Source organism: Lygodium microphyllum, chromosome 23, assembly GCF_053477565.2.
Source record: "Lygodium microphyllum isolate KBCC chromosome 23, Lygodium_microphyllum_v1.1.10, whole genome shotgun sequence".
NCBI classification, from domain to species: domain Eukaryota; kingdom Viridiplantae; phylum Streptophyta; class Polypodiopsida; order Schizaeales; family Lygodiaceae; genus Lygodium; species Lygodium microphyllum.
Genome location: NC_141157.1, coordinates 94,998,480 through 95,014,574, shown reverse-complemented (window position 1 = coordinate 95,014,574; position 16,095 = coordinate 94,998,480). Strand labels below are relative to the sequence as shown.

General features: G+C 37.0%; 1 protein-coding gene across 2 annotated transcripts in view; it reads right to left on the bottom strand.

Annotated features, from left to right (window-relative positions):
* Nucleotides 1-2,601: 2,601 nt before the first annotated feature.
* Nucleotides 2,602-16,095, bottom strand: part of LOC148016481 (BRCT domain-containing protein At4g02110-like) — a 60,985-nt gene continuing 47,491 nt past the window's right edge. The window contains exons 6-10 of one of the 2 annotated variants that reach the window (XM_087664471.1): nt 6,785-6,851; nt 6,532-6,597; nt 4,568-6,412; nt 4,149-4,365; nt 2,602-3,879 (exon numbers count right to left, since the gene is read on the bottom strand). In XM_087664471.1, the coding sequence (XP_087520597.1) occupies nt 3,310-3,879; nt 4,149-4,365; nt 4,568-6,412; nt 6,532-6,597; nt 6,785-6,851 (2,765 nt within the window). In that variant the 3' untranslated portion in view covers nt 2,602-3,309. The remainder of the gene's footprint in view (nt 3,880-4,148; nt 4,366-4,567; nt 6,413-6,531; nt 6,598-6,784; nt 6,852-16,095) is intronic. The other variant, XM_087664472.1, reaches the window with a different exon arrangement.

Below are 16,095 nucleotides of genomic sequence, written 5' to 3'. Positions count from 1 at the left end.
TTGTGTGTTATTGGTTGCTAAGCCTTGTGAGGTGCATGTGAGTCGATGGGGTTACTAGCTCATCTAGTCCCTCTTCAATTTTGATAGGATTGTTGCAACAACTCATGTTTGAACTACTTCTAGCAAGTCTATGCAAGCTTGTTGCCCCTCTACTAGGGGTGGTTCATGCACCACACAATTACATAAACAATCCTACTTAATTTGGCTACCACGACAGAACCTCATTTGAGCTTTGTCTTTTTCTGCTTAGCTCTACACAATCCATGTTTTGGATATGGTGTTGATAATATGAGGTCCCAATTTGGTACTAGAATCCTTGCTCAAGAGCATTAGTTGACCAAAGAAACACTTGATAACTCACCTTAAGCGAGCATTGCTTGACATGTTTATCAAGCCAACATTTTCCTTCATGTCTTATATATGATCATGACATACATTTCAATCATACTAGTTTTGTTATCTTTTCAATTCTGAAGTCTTTCAACTCAAGTAGATTCAATTTCATAAGCTAAAGTAAAAGGTGTATGGTTGTCTTATAGGTTATCCGCCAATAAGCCCACAAGTTGACAATGGTCAACATTTGCTCCAATTTGAGCTACACTATGTTTTGAATGACTTCATTTGTGAAATGTGTCTTTGGTTAATTCCTGACTCTAAGAGGAAAACCGTATATAAGAGGCTTCTGTGTATCACTAAAGACCTTGTAGTTGTTGTCTCATGGTCATATGCAAGACATTTGCCTCGCCCGCTTAGATTATTTGGGAGAACTAAATTACAATATGCAACATACATATCATGAATAGTAAGACTAACTCACCCATGTTTTCAAAGGCTAATGTACAATGACGGCAACTCTATCTTATCATTGACTTGAGGTATTTTGTAACATGCAATGCACACAATAACATCCTTGAAGAGATTCCATCACCACACTTCTTCCTAGTAGTGAAAATTGTGATAAAGTGCCCTTTAACTACTCAAATTACCAAACAAATCAATGAGACGTGCTCACAAATGCATTAGCAAAGAAATTTTTGCTACCCTTGTTCCAATATGAGCTAATAAGGGTGAATCCTAATCAATAATCTTGCATTGCTTGGGCTTTTCTTACAATTCTTACAATGCTTCCATCATCATGTGATATGCAATCAACTCTAAAGACATTATTATCTAAATTAGTGAGAGATAAATGTACATTAGAAATATCATCTTTAACCCCAATAGGGACTTTTTCATGTGTGACGCAATTGATGATTGGCATGAAATGTTGTCTCCCTTTTCTAACCAAAAGATGAATATCAAACTCTAACAACAACAATTAGTGTGTGATGCAACCACCATTGCATGGCTTAATTACAAGATAAAGTAAGGCTTGATCAACAACTAAGACAAAACAAGAGACCAAAGGTAGTGTTAGAATTTTTGGATCAAGTGTATTTGCTATAATCTCCACCTACTTGCTTGAAAAGCTAATAGTGTAATCTAGTTTGTGCTCTCCAAGTTGGCATAGGAATGGACAACTAGTGTACTTAAAAGCCCCAATTTTTACATCATGACTAGTTGACCCATTGGGTGTTCTTAAAATAAATGCATTAGAGGAAGTAGCTTTAAGCGTCTCTTAAGGTTCACGGCATTTTGTTGTTCCCTCAAAGATGCAAAGGCCAAACCAACAAAGGAAGTCTAAGATGGACTGTTTGAATAACCCATGTATGGCCCATAAATTCTTGGATGGAGCTCATTCAATACTGACTTTGGACATGTGATCAAATATTCCATTTATTGACATAATATGCTCCAACAAGTTTATATTATGCCACCTAGAACTACTGCTTGAGGCATTTAGTGAGACTTTAGACATCTTATGCATCATGACTAACCAAGATTTATGAACATCTAAAGTAAGTCTCGTTATGATTGTACACATTAGCTATTAAGAACTTCCTTGATCATCAATTAAGCAAACATTCCCTACATATTGGCAAAAGCTATATTGTGTTAGTCTTATGGGTAAACTTGACTACATCATGAAAGCTTGTTTAAGAAACTATATGCTTATGCTCCAACTAATCCGCTAAAAAGAGCATAACACTCTTTTTATTCCAACTCTACCTTCTTTCTTTTACACAAATTCACTAATCTTATTGGGCATCACAAAAAATTGTGATATCTAATTGATATATCCAATTCCATAAAGAGATCAAAGGCTTTTAACTTTTGACTTTCATATTTACCTACATAGTGAATTCATTAGGTGTTTCATTAGGTGTTGTGTTGCTTGACTGGCTTGGCACTTGCTTTAATCGACATGCTATGGGCTACAAGCTTAAGGGAATCGCCTTTCTTACCTAGGCAATGCCAATGAAAGACATTCTCAAACTTCCATAGACCACTAATCAATTCATCTTTCTATGCCAAACTTTTGCATGCCCATCATCAAACTCTTTTTCTAAGCTAGCTAAAGGTAAAGCAATTACCATGCCTTCCTTTTTGTACTAGAGTGTTCCAAAGACGTCCATAGCATCTGACGCTACATCGATTGGTGCTACTTGCAACTTGGGTCTAGATTTCACCTTCTTTTATTTTGCACCAAGTGCCTACTAATGGGGTTTGTCTTAAGCAAGGAAGAATCCACTGATTAGGGCAAACAATGATTGGGTTATGAACGATAATGTTACTCGTACAACTCTACAGCTTCTGACCCAATAGCACCCCATCCTTTGACGTTTGGATCCTCGCGACCAAAACGGAGAAAGGAGTAGGAATCGTCCATCGGCACCGAATTAGCAGGACTTTCAAAAGGGTCCACAAATTGCATGCCAAAGCTCGCCTTGTTATTTACACGAACCGCTCTCTCTCTCTCTCTCTCTCCCCTTACTTGTATTAAAAGAATAGCCTCACATAGGGCCTTCAGGCCAGCCCATATGAACAGCAATGGAGAACCTCAGCATGAGGCTACCGTTCCTCTCTCTCTCTCTCTCTCTCTCTCTCTCTCTCTCTCTCTCTCTTCCCTACTCCCTAACAGTTTAAGATCTAAGAGTGGTATTAATACATATGGCTCAACTGTGCTACCTCTGATGACCAAAAGTTACTATATACCAGAGTTCTCATGATGCTTCTACCTTCTTTCTGCTGCAAGTGAGGTGCACAGGCAATTGGAGGCAACAGTAGATTACAGCAACAAGAGATTGCACAACCAAGCTGACAAAGCACATTTTGTGGAGATCCATTCACATTGCCTTCCTCTTCTGTCTGCTGCTTTTAGCAGCAACTGGAGCTGCCTCTGGCTTGCTACACTTTGTTGAGATCCATTCACATTGCCTTCCTCTTCTTCCTGCTGCTTTTAGTAGCAACTGGAGCTGCCTCTGGCTTGCTACATTGCGCACAGTACCAGTTTTCTGCAGGGACTTCTGCGAGGGGAGGGTTGCAGCAGTCAATATGCATGGCCACCCTGCATCCACTCCCTTTCTCGTCCCCACACAACAGCATCACATCATCCCTATCTGCCTTCCCACATGCAGAACAGGTAGGCTCTTGTCCATTTCTTGAGGGATTTTTGCCCTCTTCTTCAATACCACGCGGAAAAGGAAGCCTGCCAGCTATTTCATGAAGACGTTCGACAACTCTATGGACAGCACAGTGTGTGTCGTACAGCACATGCCTGTCAAGTGAGGAGCCTGACTTGCAGACAAAATCTACAAGAAAGTCCGTGGTCACGCAGGCAACCCCTCGGCCCAGAAACTGTTGGATCCAGAAATCTTCCTTTGGGGTTCCAGGGCTCACAATGGCAAAATCCACTCCAGAACTCAAGAACCGGGTATATGGTGGAGACACAGCCAGCATGTTTCCTCCTCCAGCTTTTGTGGCCCGTTTCAAAGTGTCCTAACACAAAAAAGGATTGTGAGAGTGAAAACTGAATCGCACAATATGATCACAATATGATGAGGTATTATGACCTCAAGAGTCATAGAGTCACATCTTTCATAGCATTCAATACTTCAACTGTAGACAGGTTGTATCACAAAAGCAAGCTAACAATACTTAGATTCATGAGAAGGCAAAACACTAGCTCTTTTTTTCCTTGCATAATGACATTAAACTAATGCAGCCTTTTGCACTTCAGATTGTTATGCAGAAGCCATGACAATTACCAGGGATGGTATGATGCATTCACCATACACCACAATGTTTAATCCTTCAAGAGCACAAAGACCACTGCATTCCCTCAACTCTCGCCACTTTCTTGGAGACTCCAAGCTGATGGAACCATCATCATTCATTCCAGATCCATGCCACTCATATTTCCTCTCATCCAGGAAAGCTCCTGCAGCGTCGCTGTCTTTCAAATAGTCTTCTTTTAGTATCCACCTGGTGCAGGTATTCATAGTCAAATCAGTTATGCAGTACAAAAGACAGGCTGGCATTACAGAACAAGTCCGATCTATACTGTTTCCATAGTCCAATCACATATGCATGGAAAAGACAGACAAGCAAAAAACATGTCCAATGAGTTAACTATTCAAGAAACACAGAAACAAGCTGAAGACATTAGTTGTATACAAGCGAATACCTTCCACCAGCTGCTGCAGCAAACAGCTTTTCAGTGCGGCGAAGTGGACCAGCAATAACTAGGTGGGTTGTCTGGTAAGACCACTGATGGGAGTCCCGTGCAAGACGTCCTCCCAACTTTTTCACAAGAACTTGAAGAGGCTTCTTTTTGTCTCGATGGCCACTGAGAGCAAAGCACTTATTACTTGATCTTTTTTGGAGCACCCCATTTGTGCATGCTATCAATTCATCTGACCTATTTACTGCTGTTAAAGCATCAGCCTTCTTGGACAAATGTCTCTCAGTGCTTCCTTGAATGGAAGCAGCAGCATTCTCTTTACCTCGTGACTGATTTTGCTTAGCCATTTTTTGAGTTTTATGTTCATTGTTTGCTAGGTCTTTCGACACCTTCCCCAGTGGCTTAGACATACTGTTCTTTTCCATCTGATCCAAAACCTTGTCAGTCAAAAGTGCACTGCTGCAGTTCTCCGTTGGACCTCCATCTTCCTGGTCTTCAGAACTCTCAACTGCAGGATTCTTCCCCCTAGTGGATTTTCTCTTACTCTTTGTTTCTGAAGTTTTCTTTACCAAACACTTCTTCAAAGTTACAGATTTGGAGATCTCCTGCAAGCCTTGTTCCTGTTTATGAGGTGAATCCTCCAATAATGAAGGTTGAGCTGCCTTTCTCTTTTTCATGTTCTTAGGAGTAGCATGTGCCACATCCATCTTCATCACTTTCACATCAATCTTGCAGTAGCCATCAGTTTGAGGGGCGCAATTTGGCTGAACTTCCTCCTCTGCACTATTTCCTTCTTTTAGGGATAAATCTTCACTCTGAACTTCCTTACACACGTTCTTCTCATGTTCCTTGACTGGGGTACAATTAGCAGGGGTTTGAAAAGAAGTAATCGTGCTTGTTTTACTGAGTTTCAAGTTTCCCATTTGCATTGGAGAGGTATTTGTACATGCAAGTTTCGATTCATCTTGTTTAACAAGGATTTCTGGTTCTTTTTCCTTTGCGATTACCTTTGAAGGAGGAGTCCCTTCTAGTACAGCATCTTCCTCATCTCTAAACAGGACAGACTGGTCAGTTGCAACCGCTCTTTGACACTTGTGAGTAGCAACCAAAGTGCTTTTGCCTGTGGTAGCACTTCTAGTGTTTGTGTTATTTCCACGTTTCAGGCTAAACCGCTTCCCCTGCTCTTTAGGTGATGCACAACTGTCAGGAGTTGGTCTTTGAAAATTGAGGTCTTGTACAAGTTCAAATCTTTCCTCTGTGCCTTTCACTCGCATCTGACATCCTATCCCATTTGGACTCCCTGGTTCCTCGTTCTTGCGCTCTTCATCCACATCTGAAAACCTCTTTTCCAGTTCTTTGGGTGATTGCAACTCGAGGACTGCTTTTGTTTTCTCGGGTGTGACAAAATGTGAACCTATATTTTCAGCATGCATCTCACCACCAAAGGCATTCCCTACACCTTTGGCATTGGTTTGCATGCCTCTTTTCTTCATGCAACTGCCATTGTCAGAAATGCAACTTTTTGAGTTGCCTATTACAGGGTATTTGTTCTTGACAGGGGAATGATATGCATTTGTTTCATCAACCTCAGAATTTTTTTGGTTCATTATGTCTGTATTGCTTCCTTCATCTTTGAAAAATTTGTCTGGCAATTCCTTGTTTGTTCTATCATCCTCAAATTTTTTTATAGAACTGGCAAGCTGAGGTATCACTTCCTCATTTGGAAGTTCGTGGCATGTAGCATCTTTCTCAGCAATTATATTCGCATCATTTGTAGGTGCCAGTTTCATGCATGCATCGTCTTCTGAATCCTTTGCCTGGGCCTCTAGTAGCTCCAGCTCCAAACCACTGCAAAAGCACACACTCAAAAGATCAGAAAAACTAGTGTCTTTTTGGCAATACTGCATCCAAACACATAGAAATAGTGCACACTTTTTTGGTGCCTTCAGTTTAAAACAAAACAGTACCTCTTCAGATAATCTTCCTCTGGTAGCAGAAACCATTCCTTCAGGCTTTCAAGGGGGGAAAACAAACTTTGAAGTAAGAACATGCCACACACTTCAAAAGTTACTTTTCTAGTTCACTCATTATTCCAATTAATACAACTCGGACACTTCAATTGGTATAACTCAAATACTACATCTGTCTAAGTCAAGCAAGGACAACAATGCATTGCTTGAAATAAGAGGCTCTCTTCCAAGACAGTATTTGGTCTCGTACCAATCTTCCAGCCATCGATGGTTGACCAGTTTAAGACCCAACTGCTTGGCAAGGCAATACTTCTCTCCTGCAGCAAAGTCCCGTTAGCACTCTCTCTCTCTCTCTCTCTCTCTCTCTCTCTCTCTCTCTCTGTGTCCGTGAAGAAGTTTGACTTAATAAACTGAAACATTTACAGGGGGCCTTTTGGCCAACCAAGTGGACTCAAACACAAGTAAAAGACAACATATGGAGCCAAAAGGCTACAAAAAACATAAGGCTACAATAACAAAAGAAGGTATCATAAGGTGGGCACAACAGTGCAATGTGGATAATACCCATCCAGATTCCACAGAGTAGCCACCTCTTTGAGGATCAGACTAACAGAAACCATGGAACTAACTTGCCACAATAAGAATCCTCAAGCACAGCCCATATGACCACAAATAGCTAAGTCAAAATCAAAAATAAATGCATTTCATGTCTACCAAATCTGCCAAAGACCAATCCAATGCAAAAAATGAAAAAGACGAGTATGCTCCCATTGTAAAGTGATCATGGACAGCAACTTGAACAGAAATTAGAATTGAAATCTGTCTAGCAACTGCACAAGAAATAAAAGGATGAGTAGGAGTCTTATCACATGTCTTACAAAAGACACATCTACCACTGGAGATCTTGCGACAGCACAGCATATCCTCTTGCAGGCAAAGGGGAACGCCACTAAATTCATTCCCCAAAGCTAGTCCAAATCAGCCGATAGCCACAAAAGTATTGACTAATACAATGGAGAAAATAAACTTGAGACTAACCACGAATGTCAACATCTTGTATTGTCCTCACACCCAATCGTGCCAATCTATTGAACTTAACATGTTCTATGTGCTTATCAAGCCAGTCAAGCAACTTGTATGTGACGATATCCTCAACTTGCAATGAGTTAGCCTACTTTCTAGAGTCACAAGTAGTGAAGTGAAAGACCTCATGCCACAAAGTAATTGAGTGCGAAAGAAGAAAAGACTCTAATGTTTTAACTTCCTGAGTCAAATTCAAGACATGCCACAAGAGGCCTAGATTTTAGTGAGACCGTGTAAAAAGACAATTTTCTCAATGAAAGCTATAGCAATGTCTAACTAAGGATGTTATTGTTCACAGAAGGACTATAATGGGCCATCTGTAAAGTTGTCATACAAATCTTAACATCCAAGGTAGCACTGCTAGTAACATGTTGCCAAAAGACCCATATTTGACCTGGATGATTCCACTACTTTTTCCATAGCATAAAATGAATGGACTGAACCAATTCTTGCAATGACATTTGTAAAATGTATCCAAGGAAGCAAAGGCAAAAAAGAGATCATATTTGTCATTGTTGTCGTTGCAACTTTGAGGTGCACATGCAGAGGCCAACCTTGAGATTTATAATTAAGCATTGCCAAAGGGGTCACATCCACCCCAATGGGGTATCCCAAGTAGACTAGTGATCTCTCCTAAGAAACAATCCCACCTTGCCACAACATGGGGATCCATTTTCGTACAATTGGTGAGAATAATGCTATGAGAAACCAACATTCAAACGCCCAAAGGGCAACAAACCATATTTAAGCAAAATTCAACCTAACGATAAAATCAACAAGCAAACTCCACACACAACTAGAGCTACAATTCTCTGATACCTCACATTGACACTTGTTAGCCCCAAAGCTTCGCACCTCTTTTGATATTTCTTTAGATTACTAACAAAGAATGCTCGAAATTGGTTACAAATGGCTCTATTTCAATGTCATCTTGCGACACAACTAATTGACATGTACATAGTGATCTTGTCACCTTCAATGTTGGCCTCCAACCAATTGTAAATTGTTCAAAAATGCAAACAAAAACTTCAGCCCACCAAACTCTAAAAATAACAGCCAACTTTTGAACCCAACTCTACAAAACATTTGCCTCTTAAAAATAACAGCCAACTTTTGAACCCAACTCTACAAAACATTTGCCTAGACAACTATCTTGCATAGTCCCCATGCAATCCCACATTGTTCCTCTCACAAACAAAGCGATTTCTTGCGATGAAACTGTGAGAACATTACTTTCTTCAAGATAAAGTTACCCAAAAGGTTCACTAGGGTTGAGAAATCAAAGAAGAAAGAGAATCTCAACCTATAGTACTATAATAACCTGTTTTTTTAATATTTAGTTCAAAAAGGGCAACACACCTTTCTATAAACAAAGTTGCAACATTGCCCAATAGATTTCCCATGCCAAGAAGAGAAGATTGGCTGGTTTCTACACTCCATCCATACCGTCCACTCATATTTCACAACTCAAACCTACAATTTCTACAACAAAAAAGAGAGAATTTGCTCTCTCTAAACTTGGGCTACACTAAATGAGAAGGAGCCCCAAACAGTCAAGATAAGCTTTTAAATGAGTAGTTAGATCTTAACTAAATCTCATTTGTTTATTAAGGGCTAATTAATGACTTGGTCTTCAATCATAAGTGAGATGTTCATTGGACCAAATTGAGGTCTACTTTATAACTCCATTGCCATAAGTGAGCTACTTATTGGATGAAACTTTCAATGCAACTCAACTCCAAGGCGCAAACTTTTAATTTAATGAAATTTTCACATGCCATCTTGTTACTTTTGTCTTCATTTCATACCACATAGCATATACACTTGTCCATCGCATATGCCCAATGTCAAACCCTTCACTATTGGTACACTGATCAATATGCCAAGGACTAGGCATACTAGAATTAAAGTTCACTTTAATTAAAAATCTTCATGAAGTTTAATTAAATCATTAAGTTTATTTCTCATTCTGGTGACATTGTGCATTTATATTAAGGCCTAAAGCCAAGAAAAAACTATCTTCAATTAGCCATTGCTCTATCTACATTAGACTTCTCAATCTTAAGAAACATAAATAAATCATCTGAAAGAGACTTTCCAAAAGCTTGACCCCACTTAGAAAAGCCAAACCAACAATTTTACCATCATTTGCCGACTTATACAATAGGAGAGTATCGAATGAGTCACGAATGCAAACAACAAAAAACTAAGAGGGTATCCTCGATGAAGGGATGAGGTGAGAGCGATCTCTTTGATTCCCTCTCCCCAAAAAAACTTGTTAAGCACTATGCTTGTCATACCATCAAAGCTAATTGTATCAATCAAAGAAGTCATTCAAGGACAATCTCTTTACCAAAAGCTTTGGTATAATATATACCCAACTTAACATTCAAAATATCATCCATGATATTCCATCCCTTACTGAAACCATATTGGCCATGGATGAACCAAGTTTGGAAAAAAAAAGCTTGTTAGCAAAGACCTTGGAAAAGATTTTATACACTCATCCAATAAACAAAAATGCATCTCCACTATTGCAAAGCTTAAAGGGAAGAAACTTCGCTAACAATTGAAGCATTGCAATCTTCCAATTATATTACTTAGGTATGAGGAAAGGGAGTGTGAGACTTGGGCAAACCCATATCTCTCCCCCTCTTCCATGGTGGTCATGCCACATGGAGCAACCATTATTTTTTGCCTTCCAACATGCAAGGTTCTCTATTTGGGCGAGGCGACCAAGTCCCCCTACTCCGAGTTCAAGTCGACATGACTCGTAGAAGTTGAGACTTATGAGTTGGGATCCTTGTGAGCCTGGAACTCTTCCATAGCACGATCCAATCCACATGCCAAGTTACCCAAGTGTGAGTTAGACAAACACATTACACATACTGTGAACAAGCCGCAATGTGGGAGGGATATCAAGAAGTAACGACTTGTTCCGCAAGGCAATGCAAAAGGTGCATGTTATGATGCCTTGGTATCTTCTTGGCATATCTTTCAAGTTGGCTTTTGCTAAATGTTCAAGAAGTGATGCAATGTTGCATGCCACAAACCATGCTACTTGTGCAAGTTTTCGCGCTATAAACGTGTGTGGAACCAGAGAGCCACCGTGACACTTGGTATCAAGCATCTGGCCCATTCTCCAAACTTGCTAACAAAGTCCAACGAGTGGACCCTAGCTTCTCAACATAAGCTGAAAATAGTTTAACTAAGAAATCATCCCATCCTAGGCTTTTTCTACATGGAATATGAAACAAGATCTTCTCCACCTTTGCCTCATTGATATCAACATCCATAAAATCTACCCATGTCAACTTTACCAAGACCCACAACATGTCCATAATATAATGACAAGTGAGAAGCAACATTAATAAGAATTTCTCGTGAACGCAACAAACCTAGTATATCACATCTTAAAGTGTTTGGTTATATTGCATATGTTCATGTGCATGAGAAATTCAAAAAGAAATTGGACCCACAGGTTGAAAAATCATCACTTTCACTTGACACTCTACTAAGTAGAAAGAATATCAAAATTATAACCTTGCCAGTGGTTAGTTTAGAGTGAGAAAGGATGTTATTTTTAATGAGATAAAGCAATTGGTATACATCTAGTGGAGATGCATTGAATGATGTTGATTATCATAATAATCAAGTACAAATAAAAAAATAAGAATCACGGATCCTTGGTAGACCAAAGACATCATCTACTAGTAGATCTACAATCAATCCTTGGAGCAACCCCACATCTTCATGTGCATCTATTAGTGTTGCAAGTAATGACAAAGGAAAAAAGAAAGTGTCAAATGGTAGTGATGCACCTACTAGTCATTCAATTCTTGATGGAGATTTTGATGGATCAAAGAGTTTCGACGATAAGCTTGGTATTCCTTCAGTCAGGGCACTAGATGTACAAATTGTACATGGTAATATCAAAGCTCCATTGAGTGATCCAACAATACACAAGTCTAGCAAGGTGAGATACCTTGTTAGAAAATTTAATTTTTAAAATTATGCTTATATAGTAAAAGTAGTTGAGGATGTTAAGCCCTCTTATTTTAACGAGGTTGTTCATCATACTCATACCTTGTTTCCATGAGAAAGTTGCCAAAGTATCCCAAAGTTAACAATGATCCCAAAACGAGGTTGTTCATCATACTCATACCTTGTTTCCATGAGAAAGTTGCCAAAGTATCCCAAAGTTAACAATGATCCCAAGCTACATTGGGTGCATACACTCCCATTAACCATAGAAACTCAACCACTATCAAAAATTTGCATTGAACATCTTGGCGAAGTTATGAATCATGATGGGTGCAATGAAAAACAAAAAGGCAACATAGCCTCAAATCTATGAGAAACATGTCCACTAAGGAAAATTGTATAATCCTTATATACATGGATGGCACCAACCACTAAGTATTGCTTATGTTCCAATGCACAAAATCATCCCGATTAAAATAAATATAATTGTCCTCCACAATGTGCACTATTTACCACCAAGCGAAATGCCCTTCACATTCCATAATGCTAGCTTTATACTATAAAAGTGAGTAAAAACTATTGTTGCAATGCTTTTCCTTCTACAACTACAAACTTGTCTATCGAGAACCACTCCATCTCACTTTGAATGATATCCACAAGATCTCCCCTTAGCATGCTAGCAATTTTCATCCCAGAAAAATACTATTCCTGCTAATGACAAAGAGGATCCCTAAAACTAAGCAATCTTCCCAAAGCATTGAAACGAAAAGTAAAATTTGAAGTATGTTTATTAGCCGCGCTTTTTTAACTAAAAATATGCATTACAAACTTAAAAGCTTAATTAGCTCTTCAAAACAATCCCAAAACTCAAAGTTATGTAACATTATTTAAAATTTCACCAAAGGCAAGTTTGCCAAGTGGCAACCTTCCAAAAGTAATTTCCAACATTAATTAACTAATTTTCAGAATTGAATTTTTAAAATTTAATTAATTACCATTTGACCCTACCCATTAATTGACTGGTGCTCATCCCTATTTAATGTGTTTGAATCTTTGAAACTTTTAATTGTTTCAAATATTAAATAGCCTTAAACTAGGCATTGATTAAGTAATTAAACCCTAATCCTAATGTCACCATAGGATATGTTAAAGACCCAAACTAATACCAAGTACCTATCAAACATAACATAATACAACTTTTACCAATGTCACCTACTACATACTTAGAATACTTAGCTATCACTGTGACTTAATTGACTTGCATTCACATGTGCATCTCACACGTGCACAATGTAGCAGTGACAAAGCTAAGCATAAAAAATAGACATCCTCGTAAACATACGTTATCTTTGACAAGAGAGATATTGTGCAACCTCTATATTGGCTTCCAAGCCTATTTCATGGTCTACATTACGTGAGATAATGCCATTAGAAAGTTGTCTGTTTTCCGCTCCTAACCCACCTACTAAGACTTCCACTTATACGTCCCCTCCTAAGGACCCATGACTCGGTACCAAGAAACCATGCAAAATTCAAGGATCCTTTGAATTTCATTCCAAAGGAAACTCAAAACATTTGTTAGACTCACACATATTGCATTATTTATGTCTCTCGTTACAACATATTGCATGGTGCACTCTAAGCTAAACAATTGGCAAGAAGCTCTAAAGCATCCCTAATAACAAGAAGCCATGGAAAAGAAGCTTAAGAACATTGATCGGAACGGAACCTAGATTTTGATGGATCGTGCAAGCCACAAGGTCATTGGAACAAAGTGGATTTTTAGAACTAAATTGAAAGCTGATAGAACCTTAGATAAGTTCAAGGCTTGCCTTATGATACAAAGGTAAAAACAAAAGCAAGGAAATAACTATGAAGAAACATTTGTGCCAACTACTAGATTGACATCATTCCGTATTTTGATAGCCTCGACCATACATCACATTTGGTCTATCCATCAAATGGATGAAAAAAATATCTTCCTTAATGGCTATTTGGAGAAGGAGATCTGTATGGAGCAACCTCTCAAATTCTCTCTTTTTGACCATCAAGGCAAGGTATTTTATTTACGAAAAGCTCTTTATGAGCTGAAGTAAAAAACATATTCTTGGTTGCATAGAATGGATAAGTTTCTCATATCTCATATATCGCTCTACCCCTTATGACCCGAACTTAGATGTAAAACGCACTTTAAAGAGAGTCAACGTAAGCAACACTTGAAATAGTGTTTCAAAAACTTCGCAAAAAAAAACTATGTGAATGACAAAATGAGTGAATTTTTTTCTAAAAGAGATTCACTCCTTGAACCATATTGTATCTAAAGATGCGATTCGAACGTATCCAAAAAAAAATCAAGGCTATTGTAAAATGGCCAAAATTGACTAGTCTTGATAAAGTTCGAAGTTTCTTGAAATTATACTCTTATTACAAAAGTTTCATCAAATGGTTTACAATAGTTGTTAGACCATTATATAATTTAACCAAGAAAGCAATGACATTCCAATGAACCAAACTAAAGAAAAAGCCTTTTGAAGCTCTAAAGTTTTATATTAGCAAAGGACATATTTTGATTATATCTAATTTGCCGAAATCTTTTTTTGTAAAATATGATGCTTTAGAAGACTACATTGGTATAGTCTTAAAACAAAAAGAGTATATAGTTGCTTATACAAGTAGAGGATTGCAAAATGCAAAAAGAAATACTACTACCTATGAAAAGAAGTTAATGGCTATCATTCAAGCTTTAAAAGATTGAAAGCACTATCTTTTAGGTGGAGAATTTCTCATCAAGATGAACCATCATAGTTTGAGATATTTTCTCAATCAACCAAAGATTTTTTAAAACCATATTCGATGGACTATTTATTTGGTTCAATTTAACTTTCAAATATTACATATTCTTGGGAAGCAAAACAAGATAGTTGATATCTTGTCAAGAAGATCTCGAATTCATGCAATGTCTATAATTCATCATACAAATTTTACTAGTATGAGAAATATGTATGCTTTTAATGAAGATCTTAAAATTCTCTAGAAGAATTTACAACATGGAAAAAAAATAAACTTTTATGTAATCAAAGATGGATTTTTTTTAATGAAAAATATATTATATGTTACTAAAGATTTCAAGCCTAAAGTAATGGAAGAATATCATGTGACTCCTTACATGGCTCATCATGGTATTTAAGCCACAACCAAGGCACTTAAACTATATTTCTTTTAGCTAAGTCTTCAATGAGACATTGAACAATTTATCAAAGAATGTATTGTGTGCCAAAAGATTAAGTTTGATCACCCAAAAAACACATAACTTTTACAACCATTACCAATTTTAACCTTAGAAAAGCATTACTATGGATTTTATTTTTAGCTTGTCAAAATTAGCAAACGACAATAATCACATATAGACTATTATTAGTAAGTTTAACAAACAAACTCATTTCATTCCAATCAAAAAGACTATCAAGTCTCAATATATGGCTAGAATATTTATTCAGCAAATCTTTTAAGTATCATGGATTATTACAATTCATTCTGTATAATAAAAATCTATAAATCGCTAGTTTCTTTTAGCGAGCTCTTTTTGAAAATTTGAATACAAAGCTTATTTATTCTTTTTCTTATCATCCTAAAATAAATTATCAAAGTGAGATAGTCAATCTCATAGTATTAGATATGCTAAAGTACTATTGCCACGAAGCCAATCAACAATAAAAAAATACTTGCCTTTGGTAAAATATGCCTATAATAACACAATTTATAATTCTACAAGTAAAAAACCATTTGAGATCATATATGAAAATTCACTTCTATTACCTATTTCCAAAACCAAAAAAGAAATAATTCATGCCAATAATTTTGTATGTGATATGGATACAACTTTTGCCCCAGTTAAATGAGCTATCTAAAGATCTTAATAGTCTTCGATTTAATCAAAAAACAAGAAAAAAAATATTTATTTAAAAAAACTTTTAAAATTTAAAAATTACTCTCATTTAGATTCTAAAAAGATACTAAAAAAGTATTTTAAAGACTATCAAAAATAACTTGCAACTTATGAAAAAGCTATAAGATCAAAAATACTTCAAGCTACATCTTGAGAACAAAATGGATTTTAAAAGAAAATAATGTAACAAACCTTTTGTATATCAATTATTACCAAGATATATTGACTCAATGATTTAAAATTAATTTCATACTCGTGTACTTTAAAAGGCAATTTGTATTATTTAAGTGTTTCAAAATATGATTAAATATTTATTTTTCTATTGAAAGGTAGCCAATGGCCAAACGCCCTATAATTATACTTGGATCGTCATTGACAAAATACCCAAGAGAAATTAAAAGTTTAGTTGGACAATCAAAATGACCAAAAAGCTCAGATAACTAATACTTTCACTCAAATAGTCACACTAACTAGAAACTCATATAATGAGTGATTTTAAATAGTAAAACCAAATGTTCATGATCGAAAAATAAACCGTAAACCGATAA